General features: G+C 39.8%; 1 protein-coding gene across 1 annotated transcript in view; it reads left to right on the top strand.

The window, feature by feature from the left end:
• Window positions 1-24059, top strand: part of CTNND2 (catenin (cadherin-associated protein), delta 2) — a 1004786-nt gene that overhangs the window by 859968 nt on the left and 120759 nt on the right. Inside the window, exons 17-18 of the mRNA XM_011978063.1 lie at window positions 6346-6519; window positions 22296-22446. Of these exons, the coding sequence (XP_011833453.1) occupies window positions 6346-6519; window positions 22296-22446 (325 nt within the window). The remainder of the gene's footprint in view (window positions 1-6345; window positions 6520-22295; window positions 22447-24059) is intronic.

Genomic DNA, 24059 nt, shown 5'->3' with positions numbered 1-24059 from the left:
TAGGCAGCATCACCAGCTTCGCTCCTGAGGGGTGTGTGCCTACCTGGCCCCGTGGCCCCCCACAGGAGGAGGTGCATCAGCAAGGCTATTCCTGAATCTCTTTTGCCCTAACACTTTGTTCAGACAGCACCTCATCCTGCCTCTTTAATGCAGGTTTCTAATCTCTCAAATGCAAAGCCCCTCCTGTCTTTTGCAAGGAGAGCCTGGAAACAATGCAGTGCCACATAAGTACAGCTAATTAGCCATCAACTCTATCCCCTCTTTGCACAGCCTCAGCTTCAGCCACAGCTGAAGTCTTCTGAACAGCTCCTGGGGGATTCAGACACCCGCACTACCGTTTTCTTTGAAATTTCTAAGAATCGACACAAAGAATCATTTCTTTCTGGCCTTTTACAGTTAACTGGAGTTTTTGAATACCCATCACCTCTATCCTTCCGCCTTTAACCCCCCAAAAGCTGGAAGTGGCCATGAAACACTATAAAGGCAAATTATGTAATAACTCTGCTGTTCAAAGCAAGCCAAGCAGGAGTGGCAGACGGTGGACGGACTTGGGTTTTGAATGTTGCTTTTTAAAGTACCTAGTGCTGGCTGCAGCTTAATTAAACCAAACCCTGCTTGAGAGAACATTCTCTGACAGTTTACCTACTTACAGCCATCTTCTCTTCCTACATTTTGCAATGTGTGACTTCCCCTGAGAGGAAAGAGTGGGATCTTAAAATCAGAATGTTTCCCTGATGCTGCAGCTCTACTTCTTTTATCTTGCAGCATCTCTGGTCTGTTGTTTATTTCACCAAAATCTCTTAAAAAATGAAAGTGAGCCTGCACATATGTAATGACTGTGATGCTCCCTAATTGGTAGAGAAATCTAGGTAATAGAGATGCATTCCGCTGGTGAAGACAGCCTTTTCTGTTTATGTTCTGAAGATACAACTCAGCAGTAAACGGTCTTTTCTGCGCACAGACTTGATTGGCTGAGACCGAATGACGCCTGTGACAGGTGGGAAGAGGAGCTGTGTATTTTAGCACTCCTACTGAAATGAAAATCCTTCTCCATACTCTCTGACTGCTCGTTGTTGGTGTCTCCTCAGTACCCAGCCCAGTGCATTGGAGATCAGAGACTAGGGCAGCTGTAGGATGGCTCACAAAGCCTTGTAAATTGTCTTATAATTCTTCTCATTCATTACGGGGCTTTTATGAATGTGATAATTAGAGTACTCCTGTGACTCTCTGTAACTTAAAGAACCTCATGTTTACAAAGTCTCTTTGTTGCTAATATAGTATGTAACACCTTTGCTTTCAGGGGTCTTTTGTTTTGTTTTGTTTTGTTTTTTCTTTTTGAGACAGAGTCTCGCTCTGTCGCCCAGGCTGGAGTGCTATGGCGCCATCTCAGCTCACTGCAAACTCCACTTCCCGGGGTTCAAGTGATTCTCCTGCCTCAGTCTCCTGAGTAGCTGGAATTACAGGTGTGCACCATCACAACCAGCTAATTTTTGTATTTTTGTAGAGACAGTGTTTCACCATGTTGGCCAGGCTAGTCTCAAAGTCCTGACCTCACCCAGCTAATTTGTACTTTTGTAGAGACAGGGTTTCACCATGTTGGCCAGGCTGGTCTCAAACTCCTGACCTCAAGCGACCTGCCTGCCTCGGCCTCCCAAAATGCTGGGATTATGGGCATGAGCCACTGTGCCCAGCCTACTTTCAGGTTTTTATCCCTAAGTTATGTCTTTCTCTTCATATAAGGAGCAAATGGCTTCCAGTCTTTCAGTCTAAAACCCAACTGAGATACAAATCTTTTAAATAGGCCCAGGGCGGTGGCTCATGCCTGTAATCCCAGCACTCTGGGAGGCCAAAGTGGGTGGATCACCTAAGGTCAGGAGTTCAAGACCGGCCTGGCCAACATGGCAAAACCCTGTCTCTACTAAAATTACAAAAATTAGCTGGGCGTGATGGAGCACACCTGTAATCCCAGCTACTCAGGAGGCTGAAGCAGGAGAATTGCTCCAACCCAGGAGCCAGAGGTTGCAGTGAGCCAAGATCGCAGCACTGCACTCCAGCCTGGGCAATAGAGTGAGACTCTGTCTCAAAAAAAAAAAAAAAAAAGTCTTTTAAATATAATTTAAGCCCTGCATAGAAGCAAAAGTATTTAAAGCAAATCCAAAGAAAGGCTCTTTCCTTTTCCTTCTTTTTAACATGCACATTGTGCACATCCCCATGCATATGTTATTTTCTTCCTAAGCAGACCTTTTTTACAGGGGCCGTTATGTATGCTCTGTGCTGATGGTGACCATATCAAAAAGCATCATGTGTAAATTTCAGCAGTCCCTTGACCTTCTATCTTGGAAAGCTTGATATCCTCTTTTTTTTTTTTTTCCAAAAATTTTTGAGCATTACCTTCTTAATGAGAGCATACATATTTTCAATTCTACACAGTTTTAGAAATGGAATGACAGAAACTGTTAGCTGTTTTTTTATGGATATTAGTCATGCAGTCGTATATTTGAAGCCAGTAAAGAAAAGTGCTGATATGTTATTGAGTGAGGCACTATTTGGGGTGGCAAAAAGTGAATCTATTGGTTTGTTCTATGATCTATAGACACTCACTGCTATTATGGCAGCCTGTCTCCAACAGAGCTCTAATTCTCAATTACTCAGTTTTCAAACACTCTGGTTATAGCCACCTTAATCCTTAGCTTTATGTACTCTAAATATGTGTGTAAAATTAGAAATTTCTGTAAGCAAGACAATTCATAAGAGGAGGTTTAGTATTATGCTAGTAATATATTCTTTGGTCTGTTTTCCTAGTCAACAACATGTGAATGACTTGCATAAAGTGTAACTTGAACGTTTAAGTAATATCTGTAAGACTCAAGGGATGCTAGAACTTTTGCAAAATTTGTTTGTTAAAATATAACGGATGAAAATTAACTTGTTACACAGAATTGTGGAACATTTATGTAACTCTTAAACATAAACAGTAAAATTCTGAGGAGGAAGGGATATTTTCATTGAAAATTTCCCCCAAGCTGGAACAAGATGAAACCCAGCAAAAAAAACTTGTTTATAACCACAAATGCCTCTCTCCTCATGCTATTTCTTTCACTTTCTCTATTCTGCTTAACTTTTAAACTGCATCCTGAGGAATGAAGACACACACACACACACACACACACACACACACACACACACACACTTATATGTGGTCATCATGCAGATAACATAATAAAAAAAAATCCTTTTCTGGCATTGCCACCACTGCTGTCCTGGAAATACTTTGTCTTCATGTGCTCTTTCTTTATTATATGGAAAGTTCTCTCTCCCGACTTGATGACATTTTGCTTCTTTATGTATTCTTTGCATATTTCAAGCTCTTAAAGAGTTTTTGGTGGTAGGTTCTCAAGATATTGTCCAAAACAAACACAGTTTGCACAAGATTTGTAAGTTTAGTCTTGTGTTCTTCTGGGCTAAATCACTGTGTAGTCACTGCTTCAATTATGTTACAGATTAAAGCCATTTGCTTGCCTTCAGATAATGTCCCATTTTTGTAGATATTTTAGGATAGAAGCACCTTATATTTAAATTTGTAAATAAAGTGTTTCTACTTTGGTGAAAGAGTTGTATATCCCATGATTTTTCATGAATCTTCACATTCGAGCCTCAAAAGTTTGCATGTGCAGAACTGTGTCACCTGCATCAGTCTGATCATAACTTTACCATTGCCCTGCTGCCTTGTTGATGTTGATGAACTAGACAAAATAGTGTCAAGCATGTTAACCGAAGTCTTACAGAAAACTTCCAGTCATTTTACAGCTGATAGAAATCTATTTTAATGGGCTTTTCCCCCTATTAACTTATGATACTTTTCTCCCTGTTAACTTAATAAAAGTTCGAATAAAGTACCCAGATAAAGGTCTGGCAGATACATTTACTGGCTTTGAGATAGTCCTTTTTCTTCAATATCAACGTGCTAAAATAGCCAAGAATCCCCTTTGAACTCCATCTCCAGTTGCCATCAAAGATTATGTGTGTTCACATCAGTTGTCCTTTTATTTCCTTCAGTTTCTCTCTGTAGCTATTAAGAAAGGATTGTAATAAAAGGTATTTAAGAGATACATAGATGACATGTCAGAGCCTGCAGAAAATTTTCTACTGACTTAACCATTTATCCCGCTTTATTGCACAGAAGTTAGAAAAGGAGAACAAGATGAAACCCAGCAAAACGTAACATGGCTACTTTTTCCTCTTTTTGTAATGAGCATGCAGATATTCCTTCTCTGTACCTCTCGCTGTTAGGTTAGCTCTTACATGAGAGGAAAATCTATCCATGTTGAGTCGGAAGTTTCACATTTTTATTTTTCTGAACTTTATCAAATTTTTATATGAAAATATTGCTTTAAATTTTTAAGGAGATAGCAAGATATGAAATGAAATAAAAGAACTAATTTGCCATTTCTTGTTACTCTAGCAGATAGATTCACTACCCCAAGCTGGTCTCCTTTGAGAGGCCAGTATTGCTACTGCTTTGTCATTGAAACTGGCAAACCTACAGAATGACTGCTGTCTTTTTCTAGTGCCCACTTTCTATTCAGTGCAGCAAGCCAGGATCAAATAATGAACTAGGAGCAATGTGGCGAGGCTGGTTCACTTCCTTCTTTTTTTAATTTAAAGGAGATGTATTGGTTTTATTGATAGGCTGTTCACAGGTGCAAAGTCATCTTTGAATAGTTAGGAAGTGGCTTTGGTTAAAAGGACAGGAAGCTTCCCACGCTGAGTGTCCTTGTTACAAAGTTAAAATTGAGTGACATGTTCATTGAAAATGACCTTTAATGGGATGTCGTTCATCTCTGAGCTTGACCCTTGATTTAAACTAAGCTGTATCATTATTGAGGAAAAGAAGACATGCAGTTTAGCTTATTTCAGGAAATAAATAATGAAGTTTTTGAAACTATTTGTATCAACAGCCATCTCTATCCACTTTTCTATTTTTATGTTGCAAGGATACAAAGTAAGCATGTATTTTCTTGCAGTAAAACTTTCAGAATTAAGGAACTTACATTCAGAAATATGGTTTTGTTTTTCATATTTATACACACACATATATATACATGCATGTATATGTATGTACATAAAATATCTGCAAGTATGTTTAGCATGTGTCATTTACAGTGTATTTTTAAGTAATCATTCATAAACACTAATGAGCTAAATATCTTCATTTTCTCACACTAAAATTATAAAGAAATTGTTTTATTTTACTGTCATTTTTCTCAGAACTGAATATGTGTATTTTTTTCTAAAAGCATAGCATCTTTCATTTCTAACTTGATTATACTCTTTATTTTCACAAAAGACAAAGCCTTTGTGTAATCAAAGATCAGAATCATTATTTTATTTTTAGTATGTTTTAAATTGTAAGAGTAATAGAACAGGAAGTTTGAAATGTAGAGAAAAAGACATTGTATTAATAAATTTTTATGATAATTACAGGTGTTTTATGATGCATTTTACTTGGAATAATGTGCAAATCCCATACTACTTTGCATCCTGCTTTGATCATTTAACTTTTATTGTTATAATTTGTCCAAGTTGCTACATAGTCTTCATAAGTATCATTCTTAATGGTTGACTGGTATTCCTTTGTGCATGTAAGCCATAATTTCTAAATTATGGGTAATTAATTTTGAATTACACATTATCCTGTTATTCATTAGATTCAAATCAAAGCAAACTAAACTATAATGGTTGCTCTAAGATCTAGATTTACCTATAGCTCATGTCAATGTGTCTAATAAACCATAGCAGTTTTCTCTCTTTTATCGATTTTGTCATTTGTTAGATGCAACAATAGAACCCAATTTGTATGTATGTAACAAATTATATAGGAGTTTATCACATTAACGATTATGGACAAGAAGTGAGGGCATTTAATTGTCGGTAACTGTTACGCAACATCTGTAGTATGCTTACTATAAAATATGCTACTTTGATCTTTATCCTTCTTCCAACCTGCTCAATCAAAATTAAAATTAATTCATCTCTTCCCCTTCCTTCCTACAGCAACATGTTAGAATCATTCTTGGAGAGCTTATCCACTTCTTCTGCCAGTTACATTCTCTTGTGTGCATACGCTAACCCGCCCTCCACCCTCGATCCCAAGCTCTCGCTGGGCAGGAATGGCTTCCACTTTTAGTGATCCCTGGACTGCTGATGCAGTAGCCTCCGTGCAGTCTATATTCAGCAAATGTGATAATGCTCTGCTTTTGTTTTCACCTGTAATGTTTGAGGAAGGCAATGTTGGGAAGCATAAAGATGTTAAAGATGTTTGCTCTCTTGTTTTTCTTCCACCAGTGGGATGGAGTAGGACCTCTTCCAGACTGTGCTGAACCACCAAAAGGGATCCAGATGCTGTGGCACCCATCAATAGTCAAACCCTACCTCACACTGCTCTCTGAGTGCTCAAATCCAGACACGCTGGAAGGGGCGGCAGGCGCCCTGCAGAACTTGGCTGCAGGGAGCTGGAAGGTATGGCCAGTTCATTACAATAAAAAGAAATCTGGAGTTATGAGCAGCTTCTCAGATATCAATACAAGTCCAGTTTTGAGAAATGCAATTCTAATAAAGATTTCTAGGATGTTAGAGAAAAAACATTTATATTGAACTGTTTTACTTGGAAATGTATTCCTTTTAAAAATTCGTCTGAAAGGCTCAGGGGTCCTTAAAGATCGCTACAAACAGAGAGGACTAGATGTGATGATACTCACTGGAAATGCTGTGAAATGTTTTTCATTCTATTCGTGTAGCTGAGCTACTTTGTTTTCAGTGGAGATTGTGACAGGTTAACATTTTTTCAAAGCACTGTCATTAACGGGTAAGGGAGTTAATACTCAAACAACTGTCAAACCCCATGTGAACACTTAGAATGTACCAGGTCCCAGTCCCAAAAGAAAAGAAAAGAACCCCTTATGTTTTTAAAGCATGGGCTTACAGAGAAGAATAGTATTGTTGGCTGACTTTGGCAAAAGTGTTAAATAGATTATTGGAGAGGAGATTAGAATGGCCTTTTTCTCTGAGTCATTATAAACTGACACTGTTCCTGATTGATTTTCATAACACTCATTTTGGGCAAAAAGAGATTCAGCATAGCAAGCAATTCCTGAGTCTGGTCACCAGTGCGCTAACTTGCTTTGTTGCATAAAAAACTGTGACCTCTTAGAAGAATGAGGGCGGGTGGGGAGAATACCAAGAGAGAAAGTTTGCACTTCTGTCATGCATGATCCATTCATTTCATACCAAATCCTGGGGTATGGCATATTCATCAATCACTCCTTTCCTTGACATTTATTTTCATCCAAACCATGTGAACATATACACACGGATACAGATAACGTTCAGAAGCTCAAAGCTGTAGATGTCACACACACACACTACACCCTGGTCTCAACATTATGTAACTACACCCTTCCCTTTGCTTATTCCTTTGGATGTCTGCCTTCTTGTCATTCTCTCTCTGTCATCCTTTGTTTCCATTGCTGCAGTCCAAGCTACAGAACTTCCTTCTTTCTCAAGTGCCATCCCAGCTCATGGGCCCCAGACCCTGACAATTCTTCCTACAGAGCTGGCCGCTGCCCTATGGCCAGACCCACTTCTTCTCTGAAGAGTCTTAGGAATGGACATAATTAGCCCTTTTCTACACCCTGCCCATAGGCAGCCCTAGAGTTGTACATATCTCTTGCTTGCAACCAGAGATTGGTAGAGAAAAGCTTCAAAAGCAGAGTTGCACCCGGTAGACATCCGGAGCGTAGTCTTAAAGGAGGAGAAAAGAGATACTAATGGAAATCACTTCCTGGAACGAGGCCTTACATCTTATGTCTCTCCAAATTTAGCGTGATCTAGGAAGCTTTGATTCACGTCATAATTCAAACCGAGGCTCTACCTTTTCTGAGCATGGTGAGCCTGGGCAAACTACAGCACGTCACTGTGTCTCAGATGTGTCATCTGCAGAGAAAATCAGGGCTGCCTCACTCTACATCATGTACATCAATCAGAACACTGGATGCAAGGATGGTAGCGAGATGTCATAGGCCAAACCACTGTATGTGCCCATGAGCACTCACGTGCTCATGAGCTGAAAGACCCTACCCAGCTCCCCTGCCGTACAGCACTAACTAGACGGGTACAGGGAAATGGGCTCTGGGCTTCAGGCATCAGCCTGGCTAAGACACAAAGATCTAGATGGTGGCAAATCAGGTGTGTCATCTTAAGATGTTGTCTCTCTCTCTCTCTCTCTCTCTCTCTCTCCCTCTCTCCCTCTCCCCCCCATCTCTCTCTTCTTTCTCTCTTCCTTTACTTTTTTTTTTTAATCAATTATCACTTTCCTTGAGAAATACTTATGTCGTTATCATGTAATCATAACAACTTAAAAGTGGAGAAATATCTTTGGGCTCTAGAAGATTTTGAGTATAAGACTTCAACCTTTAAACTCTATATTCCATATGTTCAAAAAGTAGAAATAGGAAAAATATACAAAAGAACAAACTCAAGCTTCTAGAATTAAAATATAACGCCTCATATATACCATGGAATACTATGCAGCCATAAAAAAGGATGAGTTCATTACCTCTGCAGAGACGTGGATGGAGCTGGAAACCATCATTCTCAGCAAACTAACACAGGAACAGAAAACCAAATACCACATGTTCTCACTCATAAGTGGGAACTGAACAATGAGAACACATGGACACAGGGAAGGGAACATCACACACTGGGTCCTGGCAGGGATCGGGGGCTAGAAGAGGGATAGCATTAGGAGAAATACCTAATGTAGATATCGGTTGATGGGTGCAGCAAACCACCATGGTATGTGTATACCTATGTAACAAACCTGCACGTTCTACACATGTATCCCAGAACTTAAAGTATAATAAATATAATATAATATGCCTGAACAAAAACTATGTGGAATGGGATTAACAGCAGATTATAAGATTACAGAATAAAAGATTAGTGAACTTGAATACAGCAGTAGGAATGATCTAAAATGAAACACAAAGAAAAAAGAAGAAAAGAGGTATAGTGCATCAGTGAGCTTCAAGTGACCTCACGTGTGTAAATGGAGTCCTCAAATGAGAAGAGAAAGAGAACAAAAAAAAAATATTTTAAAAAATAATAGTTGAAAATTTTCCAAATCTAATGAAAACTATGAACTCACAGATCTAAGCAGCTCAAGGAGCCCCCAGCACAGAAAACATGAAGAAACAATACCAAGGTGTCTTTTAATCATATTGCTCAAAATTAGTAACAAAGAAAAAAGATCCTAAAAGCAGACAGATAAAAAGACTATGCTAAAGTACAAAGAACTGCACCACATCTAAACACCAAATTTAAGGATCAGTGACACTAATCTTTCTTTCATACAGTGATTCCTTCTGAGCTGCTAAGACTGTCCTCTGGAAGAGAATTTGGTCTGTACGCCCCTTATGGGCAGACCAAGCCCCATTTATCTCTTTCGAGCCCACTGCCTACCCCTGTGCTTGGCTGAGAGAAATAGTTCAAATGTGAGCATTTATCTCAACTGCTATCTATATCTACATGTCTTCCTTGAGGATCGCAGTGTTTTCTATTTATTAATGTCTACTAGTCAATAAGAATTTAGTAGCACATACTATGTTCTAGGCCATCCTCAGATGGTCACATTTTATGATATTTTGATTCTTCGGTTCAGCTGGCAATATACTGTCAATACAATGTAAAACTGATAGAAAGAAGTTATGAGAGAACCATTTTCTTTTCAGTGTTCAGACTGAACAATGTTTTGCAGGTTGCAGAGTTCAGTAGCAAAGGGCCAGTTCTGCAGTTGCTACCGTGCTGAGATTTCTGTCTAAGTTTCCAAGTTCTGTGTCTCGGGGGCACCCAAATCAGCTGCAAGAACTGCTTAGATATGTGTGGGTCTTTAGGTGTGTAGAGTAAGAAAATGACAAGTTTAAAAAGAGTTTACTACTTTTATATTTTAAGATTCTCTTCTACTTTACATAATGGGAATTATGAAAGAAGCATGATAATTCTTAATATTTTCTGGCAGTAGCATCTTACTGTTTCTAGCACAATTAATCTGCATTAGTTCAGCACAGTTATCCCACATATCCAGAGGACATTTCTTTGGTAAATTTCTCTACTGCTAAGAGAGTAGAAACTACTAGGAAAAAGGCAGAAGGGTCTAGAATAGTCAAAGTCAGCATAACAGAAACTGTTCTGTCTTAGACAAAGCTTAACAATGACGACCATAGATTTCCCAGTCCATATTGGACTTCAATCAACATGTTGAAAAATGCAAGAACTGGCCAGTTCCGGTGGCTCACACCTGTAATCCCAGCAGTTTGGGAGGCCGAGGTGGATGGATCACGAGGTCAAGAGATCAAGATCATCCTGGCCCTGTCTCTTTTAAAAACACAAAAATTAGCTGGGCATGGTGGCACGTGCCTGTAGTCCCAGCCACTCAGGAGGCTGAGGCAGGAGAATCGCTTGAACCTGGGAGGTGGAGATTGCAGTGAGCTGAGATCACGCCACTGCACTCCAGCCTGGTGACAGAGTGAGACTCTATCTCAGAAAAAAAAAAAAAAAAAAAGGAAGAACTCTTGTAAGCAGACACATAGACCATCATAAGGAGGGAGAGTAGATACTGTGGTGGCAAAGAGAGAAGACAGAGGAGTTAGAAAAACTGAGTTAAAGAATGCAAGAAAGAAAAACTGTCAGAGACCATTTAATGTCATGGCTGTTCCATCTACTCTGAGAGTCATAAAGTTGGCCCTCTCTCATCAAGAAACTGTTATTACTAATAATTTCAGAAGACAGAAAGCATTTGCGAAAGATTTCCATCCCGATGGTTAAAGTAGAATTTTGCCTCTTAGGATGTCAGTCTTGCTTATGAGAAGCACTGCTTCCCTAATAATTCTAGATAATGGGATAGTTCTCAGACATGACAAGGGGCTGCTAAGGAATATTTGGGAGTACTTATAAATATATATATATATATATACACACACACACACACACACACACACATATGCATAAGAAATTTCATATCAAAATACAGATACGCACATGGGGATCAGTCACATCATCATCTTTTGTATAATTTACTAATTATCCATATTTCGTGGGACAAGCACATGGACAATTCTCAAGGAAGATTTGCGAAGATTGTCATTAAGCCAAGCAATGATAAATTATTATAATTTCAAGAAGACAAAGGATGACTTGTCCAGAAACCAAGCAGATAAATGCTTACTTTTAAAAAGATGATTTCAGAAAAAAATCTTGAATTATTAAAAGATTGAGTTAGGATACACAACAGCATATAGTGTTACCGTCTGAACTCTAGAATTCAAAGAATGCATTTTTATAGCAACTGTTAAAATTTAGTGGTATTTCTTTAGTGTTCTTAACTTTTTATGACCCAACAAAAACAGAAATGTAGAGGTAAAATACTTTAATTTTGCACGGAGATGGCTTTTTATAGATCTCATCATCTAAAACAATAATTTCTCTTTATAGGAAGATCATGCACACTCTTTTTCTGTGACAAATTGACTAGCAAACTAGATATTCATAATGGCCCTAAACACTTTTTAAACTTTAAAACACTCATTACTTGGTTTATGAGCATCAGAAAAACATCATGTTATTATGGCAGAAGCAAAGTGATACATGTTTTTCATTGCCGACATGGGCTTCAGTTACCTTTTTCTCATTTATAGTATAATGATTTTGTTTGTTGCAGAATATTAAAACAATTGGATATAGTGCTTTGAAGATTTCCAAAATGTGAACGAATGTTCTTTTGACTCCCATTTATGGATTATTTCTATTGTACTTGAGCTTTATGAAAACCAGGATTTGAACTGTAGAAATATATATCTGTGCTTGCTATGAAGTCAAACATTTTAAAATCTTTGTACACTCAGTTTTCCTCCTAAAGTGTGACTCTTTTCAAAGCATCTGTTATTTGCCATTTATTTTAAAAATAAGACAGAACAAGAGATACTTGGATGTTAATCTATTAATATTTAATGAGCTAATGTAATAGCAACATGGATTTAGTGAAGAAGGAAACAGAATCTCTGGTCATGTGCCCCAAATGAATAAAAAAATGTAGGAGAACTGGGAAATTGGAGACTTGTCCTTAGAGAGAGAGATAACAGCCTTGAGAAAGACCCTGAATTTAACTTAGTAGGTAGTGTATCACGTAAAAGTGAACCAGGGCAGATTAGTGGAGTCCATCAAATGCAAGTTAAGAATCATGGTTTATCATCTAAGACAAAGTGACTTGTCTTTGTTCTAGTTAATGGTGTGATGCCAAGCTTTAGATTTAAATGTAAAGAAACAGAGTTTTGAAAGACTGATGAAAATGGAATGCGAAGCGTCGTGCCTAATCAATTAGAAACTAGGCCAGTATAAACACAGAGATGATCAGAGCACCCTGTCCAATCAGCAGTGTCCTGGAGACGGAACACTCAGACACAGGCAGTGACCAGTCTGTTGCAGGACGAGGACAGACCTACTCTATGGAGCAGGAGACGGGAGGAGCACGGCCACAACCAAGTCACTGGTCCTAATCACAGGACTCAGTGATTTCTTCCCTACGAGACCCGGGAAGCAGTACTGATAGCAAAGATCACATCTATGTTGCAAATGTCATGTGCATCCAAATTGATAAATGGAGAAAACCCATTTTTAATAGTTTTGCATTAATTTTAGTACTATCATTGGATGATCTGATTTCTAAAGTTCTAAATCACAGAACTTTAAAGTTGTAGAAACAGCCGAACCAGAGGGATTTCCACTTCCAGCCAAGATGCCAAGATGGAATGACGAGGTTCAAATTTACCTTTCTTCAAGGAAAAACAACAGAGAAAAGACATATGTGAAACATTGAGGTTTTTTAGTAAGACACTAGACATTAGTCAGCAAAGGACAATGATCTCGGAAAGACAGGAAACAAAAGAAGGTGAGTCCTCTGATTGTCTCAGCTCACCACCTTGAGAGAGAGTTTCCAAGCCATGGCACGAAGATTGAGGGACCAGGGGGATCTCGATAGACTCACTGTGTTGAAGAGATGGATCTGGGAATCTGGAGATATCGAAGTGATCAGAGTTCATAGGGCAAAGTATCAAAGAGGAGAGACTCACACATAGAACCCTAGAGATGTGCAGAGGACTCCCCTTAAACATCAACAGAGAACTCTCAGCACATGTGTGTGAGGCAAATACCCAAGGCTGGGAAAGAAACACCTGAAGTTGTTAGGGAGAATGAAATTGGACACTCACATGGGGGTGCATATAGTGCGTGTTCCCAAGAGCCAGAGAGGAAAATCTCATAATCCATGAGCTACTGGGGAGAATACTCAGTAGGATCTTGCCTCAATACAGAGGAATCATTAGCCCTGGACTAACTGTGCTCTAGTCTTTCCTATCAAATCTTAACTTAGACCCAAAAGGATCAACAGTTTCCAAGTAAATTAACTGCATCCTAGGACAAAGCTTTAAGATATCCGTAGGAATACAAAAATATTCAGCACCCAACAAATTAAAATTGAGAATGTCTGGCATACATCTGAAAACTATCCTGCAAGTAAATAGAAAATGCAATCCATAAAAAGGAGAAAAATCAATCAATCAGAACTAACTCAGAACTGACAGATGTTAAAATTATCAAATAGGCAGTTATTATAACTGTATTCCATGTGTTCAAAACATTTAAAAAGTTACACATGGAAAATGTATAAAAGACTCAAATAAACCCTCTGGAGTCTGAAATGCAGTGTCTGAAAGGAAAAATGCATAGGATGTGATTAACAGCACATTAAACATTACAGAAGAAAAGATCAGTGAACACAAAGACAATAGAAGCTATCCAGAATGAAACACAGAAAGAAAAAAGAAAGATACAGATCATCTGTGGGTGTCGACTGGCCTGATAGAGATGTAGTTTGAGTACCCCAATGAGAGGACAGAGAAAGGAGGAAGAGAACAGAAAAAAAGTTTTGAAAAAAATAATGATTGAAAATTTCCCAAATTTAATGAAACTCATACATTCACAGATCAAAGCAGCTTAACCTCAAGCACAAGGAACATGAAGAAACAAAACCAAGGTGCATCAGAATCAAATTGCTCAAAGTCAGCAATAAAAAGATCTTCAAAGCATCCAGAGGAAGAAAAGACGTGTTCCATACAAGATAAGGAAGATGGCAGATTTCTCATCAGCAACAATGCCAGCGAGAAGACAGGGAGGCATTATCTATTTAAAAAAAAAAAAACCAAAAAAAAAAACCGCTGAACCTATTGGGCTCAATCATATCTTAAATTATATTAAGCTGATTATTAGTTTGGTGTCTAGCAGACACAGACTATCCCTAAAGCAGTGGTCCCTAACATTTTGGCATCGGTAACCAGTTTCATGGAAGACAACTTTTCCATGGGTCTGATGGGGTGAGGAATAGTTTTGGAATGAAACTGTTCCACCTCAGATCGTCAGTCATTAGAGTCTCATAAGGAGCATGCAACCTAGATCTTTCATATACACAGTTCACAATAGGGTTTGTGCTCCTATGAGAATCGAATGCTGCTGCAGATCTGACAGGAGGCGGAGCTCAGGCAGTAATGCTCACTCACCCACCGCTCACCTCCTACTGTGCGGCCCAGTTCCTAACAGGAGTTAGGAACTCCAGGGGTTGTGGACTCCTGCCCTAATGGGACGTCCTAGTCCACCAATTGCACTAAGAGCACTTGTAAAACTACCTGTACATGAAACCCTTTTTCAGCCCCGTTGAAGACATGGGCTAACCTGTCACCTGAGCAGTCACTTCACAGAGGAATTCTATCATAAAAACAGATGAATTGACATAGCATGATTAGCGCTATGGTGGCTCAAGACATGCCACCTCGATATTCTGTGCTTCAGTCCTGGAGACAAACAAGTATTCATAAGCCCTGAGTCACAGGTTCAAGCACCACACCAGGGGCCCCAGAATGAAGGGATTTTTCTGACTTTAGAACACACTCCCAAAAGGGCATATAACCATTTTTTTTATTTATTTATTTATTTATTCATTTATTTAGAGACAGGGGTTTGTTCTGTCACCCAGGCTTGTGTGCAGTGGTGGAATCTTGGCTCACTGCAACTTTCTGCCTCCCTGGTTCAAGGGATTCTCCTGCCTCAGCCTCCCAAGGAGCTGGTATTACAGGAGCCTGCAACCATGCCCAGCTGATTTTTGTATTTTTAGTAAAGATGGGGTTTTACCATATTGGCCAGGCTGGTCTCCAGCTCCTGGCCTCAAGTGATCCACCCACCTTGGCCTCCGAAAGTGCTAGAATTACAGGCGTGAGCCACTGTGCCCAGCTGTGTGACCATTTTAAACCCTAGCAGTAGTTTTGTGGAAGTGGTTCGAATTTTTTGGCCTCCTTAGTAATTTCAGTGGCTCTGATCGTTTTTGCATAGTTCCCCTCCGTGCAGAATGCTGTTGTGAAATCATCAGACTTGATGCTGTAAATCAACCCGACATCTTTTTTCATCAATTAAACATTTTAAAATCTCCAACTGTGGGCCAAAAAAGACAAGACAATTGAGATAAATGGATGAAGATGACTTGGTCTCTTCCCTTACAATATGATAAACATGTAAACAAAGCATCTACAAAATCCATTACAGATGCAGCTATAGGAGTACATGCTGGCACAGGGCCATCCATGAGGTTATTTTTTCAACGATGTGGCGGAGGTAAGGAAGTACGCTTCCAGCATTGCTTGTTAAAGCCTTAGGGCCTTAGGGCTGGGATTCCATGATTGAGAGTTTATTTTAGTACACTAGCATAGTATTATTTAGGAGAGTGCTAACTGCTGTAACAAAGAGACCCCCAAATATGCAAATGCCCAAGCAAGGTAAGTTATTTTCTCCTGATGTCACAGTTAGGAGCAGGTTAAGGCAGAAGTTCCCCTCCATGAATTAATTCACCCATGCTGATAGCTGTTCTGCCATCTTCAATTTGTGACTTAGAAGACTGCTGTTGTCATCACTATCCACCAGCAGGAAGCAAAAAAAAAAGCAGCAAAAACACAAGTTCATAACAATATATGTTCTCTTATGAAAGTCAAGATCACAGCTCTATGTCCCTTCTCATAGGCTGGGCTCAGCTCCTAGCCTCTAGTACACAAATGTCTTCATAAACTCATCCCCTACCAACAATCAGTAATAATTTGCAGTAAGGTCATCTAAATCCAGATCCAAGAAAAATAAAATTCTGTCTCCTAAATAATTTGCTAATATATTTGATTTATACTATACTATTAGAAAATAAAACACACTGTCTTAGTAAAAAAAATAATTGCACTGTAGTTAACTTACTACCTAAGACTTCAGCAAAAACTTTGCCTTACAGTTGCAAGACTGAAAGGGCTTATCAACAGGGCCCCTCCAAACTGTGCCCTAAAGATAAATTTCAGATTTCTCCCTCCTCATAACCAAAAGAAAGAAATTGCTTGATATTCCAAAAATGGCATGTTTTCTGGTTCCAAAAGAAAAACATGAAGTCCAGATCACTTCACCCGTGAGACATTATGTTTAAAGAGAAAAAAAAAAAAGCTATGTAGAGGAAAAGCTTTCTGTCTTAGTGCCTATTGACTTAGAACAAGAAACAACTGAATTAATTTTATTTTCCTAAATTGGATAAACAATCACCAAATCTTCCATGTCTGTGAATGCAGTGGCTCAGAGCCTGTACCTCTCAACCACCACTCTTGTTTAGAGGGTAGCAGTGTGAGCAGTTTCATTTTGGACCTCCACTGTGGTCAGTTCCCCCTTCTCAATGGTGTATTCATGCATCACTCTTACTAAGGAACACACAGGGGCCTCTGAATAAGATCTGAGGCAGCCTGAGTCTCATACCATGCACTGTCTATCATTTAACAGGGTTGTATTTAGTTCCCCAGAAGGCATTTCTAGATGCCAGTTGCACACAAGGATGACATCTCTAATGTTTGATTACATTCACAGTGAAAACAAACAAAAAAACCTTTTCATGTTCAGAAAGTTGCTTTTTTTAAAGAAATTTTTTAATTGAAAATTACTGGTCCTTGAGATAGCTTGAGAATTGCGGAATGAGTATGCTTCTTCCAGTCTCTTCAGTGAATGCTTCCTCTGGGTCACTTTTACTTGAGCTTGACCTTCTTTGTTTGTTCTTACTACAAAAGCACATCTAAATGCTTCCCCCCCTCCCCCCCAGGAAATTATCTTGCCTGTACATTAATATTTTGAGCATTGCATTAACACATGCTAAAATTCAGTCTTTGCCCTAACTTGACTTACATTTTTAAAATTCAGACAAAGAAACAACAGCAAAAAACAGTAAACATGCAATAGTTGCCATTGCCTTAACTAAAATTTGTATTTATTAAATTGATTTATTTCTTTACTAACAGATTGGAATTCTTCACTAGTCATCTTGATTAGAGATACCAGTTTTCAAAATAGATTTTGGAATTTTGAAAACAAAGATATGTAAATCTGTAATGTAACTCTGGATGTGAAGAGCCAACACCTGACTTCTGTGTCCATTGCAGAGTAACCCCATCATTCGAAGGACCTTGTGCTAATACCACCCCATTATTTCATGAATCCTAGAGCAGGAACCAAGCACAGTTTTTTTCCAGCTAGGAGAATCTGATAATTCAAATAATAATCCATTCTAGAGAGAATAATCTGGGGCATACAGCAAAAGCCATGTCATTTCCTAATATGTTGTACATTGTTTTTATAGTAAACTACTGGTAAAAATAAGACTAATTAAATAAGCTTTTCAGTGCAGGAGGTGTTTCCTACCCTCTTGTCATGGGAATGAGACACCCTGGTATCATAAATAAATTCAGAAACAAATTTAGGAATTACACGCCATTTGTACCAAATTCATTGTCTGTATTTTTCACTGGAAGAGTTTGGTTTTAAAATTTGACTTTACCTTGTTAAAAGAAAAAGTGAGGAAATGGCTAATTTGATAAAGAAAGTTAATGGACAAATGATCATGTAACTGACAGTCATTTAATTGCAGACTATACTTCTAACACAAGAGTACTTTTAGAATATAGAGAATTAATCAACAAATTCAGAATTTTAGCACTATAATGGGTTCAGCCTCAGAAGAGAATATTTAGTACTTAAAGGAAAACACTGTCATTGTAATTTAGCAAATTATTAGGATTTCAATGAGGAAAAGTTAAATTATAATATTAATCTCCCTTCAGGAACAAATCAGCCTTCACAGAATCACCTCAGTTTCAGCAAGGAGGAACTCTTTGGAAAAATTATGGCCATCAGTTTTATTTATAGCTGGGCTGGGATTTGTAAAAGTCAAGTCCCTGGAAATCCACATTAGAATGAGGCAGCCTGGCCTTAAAGGGTTAAAAGTTATTGACTTCTCTTTGTTACCAAATTCTCAATACATACAACTAGGAATTTCATGGGACACAAACTTGTATGCAAGTATCTTTGTTAATTCACTTCAGGTTCATCTCTGAGCCCTCATTTGCCTGGTGCCAAAAAATAGAAAGGAAAGAAATGTGAATCTCAACATTTCTAGGCAAACCCAGTCAAATTCAGCTGTTTCCCAGTCCTGTCAGGCTTCAAGCGTGGCCACATTTATGTTCCTCACCTTCATCCTCTCCTGCCCCTGCAGTTGATGCTAAATTTGGGGGTCCTACCAGTATAGTCCTGCACAGACGATGAGGGTGCGGTGTCCATTTTCTCAGTGTGGAATCGACTCTGTTCTATGCGGCCTCTTCTCCAGGATGTGGTGATTGGTGATTGGACCATCTCTGGTCCAGGGTCCTCTCTTGGCCCACACCTGCCTCCATCTGTTTTGAGCTCCCCTGAGATGCAACCACCTCCTGTCCTTAATCCAGAGAGGCACCGTCTGCTCCCACCATGTGCTCCACTGATGTGTCTCCTCCCTCCTGGCCAAGTAACCCCTCTGCAGCCCTGAGTTCTTCATTTCTCCTCCTCAGCTAACCTACACACCCCGCCCATTCAAGACCACCCTCAGCAGCTACCCCTTGCCACCCTGGGGCTACAAGAATCCTCCCAGCCCTTCCCAGCCCAGCAAGCCATGTCACTGTTCCTACCCTCTGGCCCCCATCCTGGGACGGTACAGGACACTTCGCTGAGTCTTGCTCAGCCACTGCTGTCCTCCAAGAAGGGCAGCCGAGCTGTGGACTTTCCATTCTCCCATCTTAAGGGGGATGTCATACTCAGTTCCCTTATCCATGGAGGGGGCTTGTCCAGGAGGACTCCAGGGATCAGGTTGCAGCCCCCACAGTGCTGCCGCATCTCTTGCTTCCTCTCCAAACTGCATCCTTTATTTCCCCAGCATGGAAGCTCTGTATTGACTAGGGAGAGGGCAAATTATTTTCTCTCTGTTCTAATTATCTTTCAAATATATTCCATCTTTTACCTGGATCTGTGCCCTCTAGCCTTAGACAATACATGCTTGCTGCTTCTTCTCTGTCCCATGCTGACAACACTTCTTTGGGTCAAATAGTGGCCTGAGCCTCTCCCCAGGAAGAGGAGTGCAAAAGCTTTGTCCCATCACCTGCAAGGAGAAGGGATCCTTTCCTGACGCAAGCGAGAAATTCCAATTAGACATGACTCCTTTTATTGGACCTACTAAATCTGGGCAAATTGGTCTCATTTGCTGTGACAATATTGGAAATCTGTATACACACAAACATACACATAACTAACCTTTAAAAATGAAAGCTATTTTCTATGCCTCAATAACAAAAATATCAAATCTATTGTCTGGTTATCCTTTCTCTCTTAGGGAAAACACACCACTGTTCACCAATTTCTAGTATCAAAAATGTGTTTCTATATCTCATACACATTTTTGGTCCTAAGTAGCCTCTTTTTGTTGTTATTGCTCTCAAATCAATTCCCAGCAAAGCTGAAGGATTCCCATTGTTCTCCAAATACCAAATCACCTTTTCATCCAACACTGGGGGGTATGGCTAGTAGCTGGACTTCTAAGAAGGACAGAGTTATGTCCACGTATTCTTGGCTCATTTCAGATATGGCCAGGTTCTCCTCCGTCTGTGTCTGGAAGGATGGAGGAAAAGGCTAGGTCGTGTCTGGGAGACTAAGCATGAAGGATTACAGGAGAGGGGATGAGATGATGGTAGAGGGGGTATAATGTCAGCAGCATAAAAAAAGACAGATATGGAGTAACAGGACCCAGAGTCGAGTGCAGGTGACTCTGCAGGTTATTGAATATCTTTGTGCCTAAATTTCCCCGTGTATAAAATAAAAATGCTGACCTCCCTGGAGTTTCAAGAATTAGAAGAGATCTCAAATATACAAGCCAGTCGCATGGGGCCTGCAAAGAAGTGGTGCTGGGGAAGAGATGAACTCACCTTCCTCAGTTCATCTCTTCCCTACCAGGCTGAGGGCACATGCATCAGCCTGCCTAAGTTGCCAGGAATACCCTTGCCATCTCCCAGAAGGTCCAGAATATCTCCCCGATGTTGTCATTGATGTTCCTTTTGCAATATGTCAATGTTGACCCCACACCCTGATTTGCATTCTCTTCCTTTTTCTAGCTTCTCTCCTTAGTTTTAGGGAAGATCCCAGGATTAAGTGGGCTGCATAAACTCAGATTTCCGGGCTTTTCCAAGCTGGGGGACTGGAGACTCAGCAGGGCACAAGAAGTCCACGTATTCTTGGCTCATTTCAGGGGGAGGCAGATGTGTCCAGAGGAAGTCGTGTTTCAGCATGCTGGTTGAATGCATCGATGGAAATTGGCATTGTACCAGGAGAAAGGGCTTCCTCCCTGGGAAGGGATGTCAGTTCCAGATTCCCACATCCCAAGAAGCAGTTTGCAAACCTCAATGTTTTGTCATGTCTGACACTTCCTGACCTTCCACTTCTTTGCTCTCTAACAGTGGAGCTGTCAAATAGATCACCACAGCCAAGAGATGCTTTAGTGAGTTTTACCTGCTCCCCTAACCTCTCAAGGCTTCCTAGAGCTTGAGGCACAAAGTAGGGGTGCGAGAAAAGCATACAGTGTGAGTTGATGGTGATAAGAAACTATGTGAATGTGACTTCTAATGTAGGACAGGATGAAGTTGTTTTTTTGATCTCATATTTCATGCAGGGCTGGGCTGAGGATGTGGCAGGCATGGCATATGCCCTACGTTCACTGCCAGAGGGGGCTCCCTGCCTGCCACAGGTGAGAGCCAGCTCTGGGGTGCCTGCCCCCATGGGGGAAGGGGGGCGGAGGGGGCCTGGTGGGGGGACTGGGTGGGAAAGGACTGGTCCCCAGGAGGACCCTACCACAGAATCCACAACCTCATTGCGTGAATGTAATTTTCTCAAATCAAAATGAAATTGCAACAGGTAAAACCCTTACATTTGTGAATTTTTATATTGTACCCTCTTCTCCAGGACACTGTAGAAGAGTATACATCATTCATACAAATGTCTGAAAATCTGGGCCTGCATTCTGTTAAGTGAATCGGAATGCTTTTTCATCTAGATATTGCAAGGACATTTTAATATGAAGCATTACCTGTGTTCCATTAAGGCTGACGACCACCAACCCAAAACAAATTTCATGTCCTACTTTATAAAGAAGACATTGAATTATGGCCCTTAACATTATACAGTTTGACCTTAATGTTTTTTAAAAAACATTTTGCCATGTGCACTCTTGGTTTTCAATGTCATACTTACATTTATCCGGCCCGGCGTATTTCTGACTGGTGGGCTCTTTATTGTTCAGCAAACGACTTATTGACAGCACGTTCAGCAACTCACCTGTGTGCCCCATCTCCAAATTCAAAGCTGTCTTTAGAAATCACTCCCACACAACCCATTCTCATTTTCTACTTTTTCGGGGTTCTTGTTTTATTTCTCTGAATGTCACTGGCCACATCCGCTTGTCCCAAACCTCTGTATCTTGAAGCATCAAGTATACACATCACGCAAATGGCTTTCAACTTCAAGTACTGAAAACAGTGTCACAAAAGAAACCTAGTGTGGTTCACTGATTAACCCTGAAATCTTTGTCCCCAAGTTGAAGGCAAAAAATACAGTTAAAAAGTTTAAATGCATGTCTAACAGATTCAACCCATTCTACAATAGGTCTTGGTAATTCAACCTTTTTGGCTCCTGTAAGCATCCGTCTGAAAACGCAAATGTACTATTTGCCTGTAGGGTTTTCTCCCTGTCTCTAACGCCCTTCGCCTTCCCTGTTTTTGCAGTGGTCAGTATATATCCGAGCCGCTGTCCGAAAAGAGAAAGGCCTGCCCATCCTCGTGGAGCTGCTCCGAATAGACAATGACCGCGTGGTGTGCGCGGTGGCCACGGCGCTGCGGAACATGGCCTTGGACGTCAGAAATAAGGAGCTCATCGGTATGTTCTCCCTGATTCACAGTGTCGCAGGTGTTAAGTGAAAATATTTTCTCTCGGGGTAGGTGTGATTGAACCCATATGCACAGCCTATGCTTATACAGAAGCCGTGCATTTATTAGCAGCCTCATTTTTTCTGCTGTCCTTCTAGTTTAAATCCGCTGCACTGATTCATCTTCTAGAATTTAGCGGAAAATACGATGCTTGTTGACATTTCTAATCCTTGCAAATTAAAAAGGACCTCAGTGCTCAGCCCTTGATACCGTTTTCTCAATCCTCTGAACCTCTACCAGGCTGTTTGTTTGTTTCCCATGCAGTGAACCGAGGAATTCTGATAGGATTACTTTTCTTCCCCTCTCTATTTTAAATTTATTTTGGATGAGACCATACTAGCCCTTTAATCCTATTCGTTTAAGAAATTAATCTCTCTTTAATTTGGTATTCAAGAAATACAGAGGAGCTTTTATTAACAAGGCACAAAAGAGGTAATACATTCACCTGTCTATTCAACAAAACTCATGGCCTGCTTTGTTCCAGGCCTATTCTAGGCCCAGACATTAAATCAATAAGCAAAACAGACAGGAAGCCCTGCCTGCCCTTGTGGAGTTTACATTCAAGAGAAGGAGATGTTCAAGAAGCAAACTAAACAAATGAATCACACAATGGAGCTCAGTAAAGGGTAATGAGTGAGATTGCAAATTTATTTTTAATTGACATGATATTCACATAACATATTGACCACTTTAAAGTCTACCATTTTAGTGGCATTTAGTATATTCGTAATGTTGTACAATCACCACCTGTATCAAGTTTCAAAACATTTTCATCACCCCAAAGGCAAACCCTGTACCCATTAGCAATCACTCTCCATCCCCCTTCTCTAGCCCCTGGCAACCATCAGTCTTCTCTCTGTCTATGGATTTTCCTATTCTGGGTATTTGGTATAAATGGAATCATAGAACATATGACCTTTGTGTCTGACTTTTTTCACTTAGCATAAGGATTGTGTTTCTTTAATGGTAAACTAGTTAAGTTATAATCATAGACATTCATGGGCCACAGGGTGATACTATGATATACTGGCTGAGGGTCCCTAATCCGGAAGTCTAAAATCTGAAATGTTGCAGAATCCATAATTTTTTTGAGTGCCAACAATTTGCTCCAATGAGCATTTCCAATTTTGAATTTTTAGATCAGGGATGTTCAACCAGTATTCTTAACTGGTGTGTATTCTGCAAATATTCCCAAATCTGAAAACATCAGAAATCCGAAAACACTTCTGGTTCTACGCATTTTGGATAAGGGATCCTCAACCTGAATGCATACAATGCGAAGTAATTAAATCAAGCTGGTTAACATATTCATCTCCTGAAATAATTATCTTTTCTTTGGTGAGAATATTTGAAAATTTACTCTTAACAATTTCGAAATATAAAATACATTAACTCTAGTCACCTTGTTGCATAATAATCTCGTATTTAAACATATTCTTCTTAAGTGACACTTCGCACTCTTCCACCAACATCTCCCCATTCCTCTTACCTTCAGTCTCTCAAAACCACCATTCTACCCTCTGCTTCTACAAAGCATTTGTGTGTGTGTGTGTGTGTGTGTGT

The sequence above is a fragment of the Mandrillus leucophaeus genome, unplaced genomic scaffold, assembly GCF_000951045.1.
Source record: "Mandrillus leucophaeus isolate KB7577 unplaced genomic scaffold, Mleu.le_1.0 Scaffold188, whole genome shotgun sequence".
In the NCBI taxonomy this organism is placed as follows: Eukaryota; Metazoa; Chordata; class Mammalia; order Primates; family Cercopithecidae; genus Mandrillus; species Mandrillus leucophaeus.
Note: the sequence above shows the minus strand (reverse complement) of the source record. Positions and strands in the feature narration are given on the sequence as shown.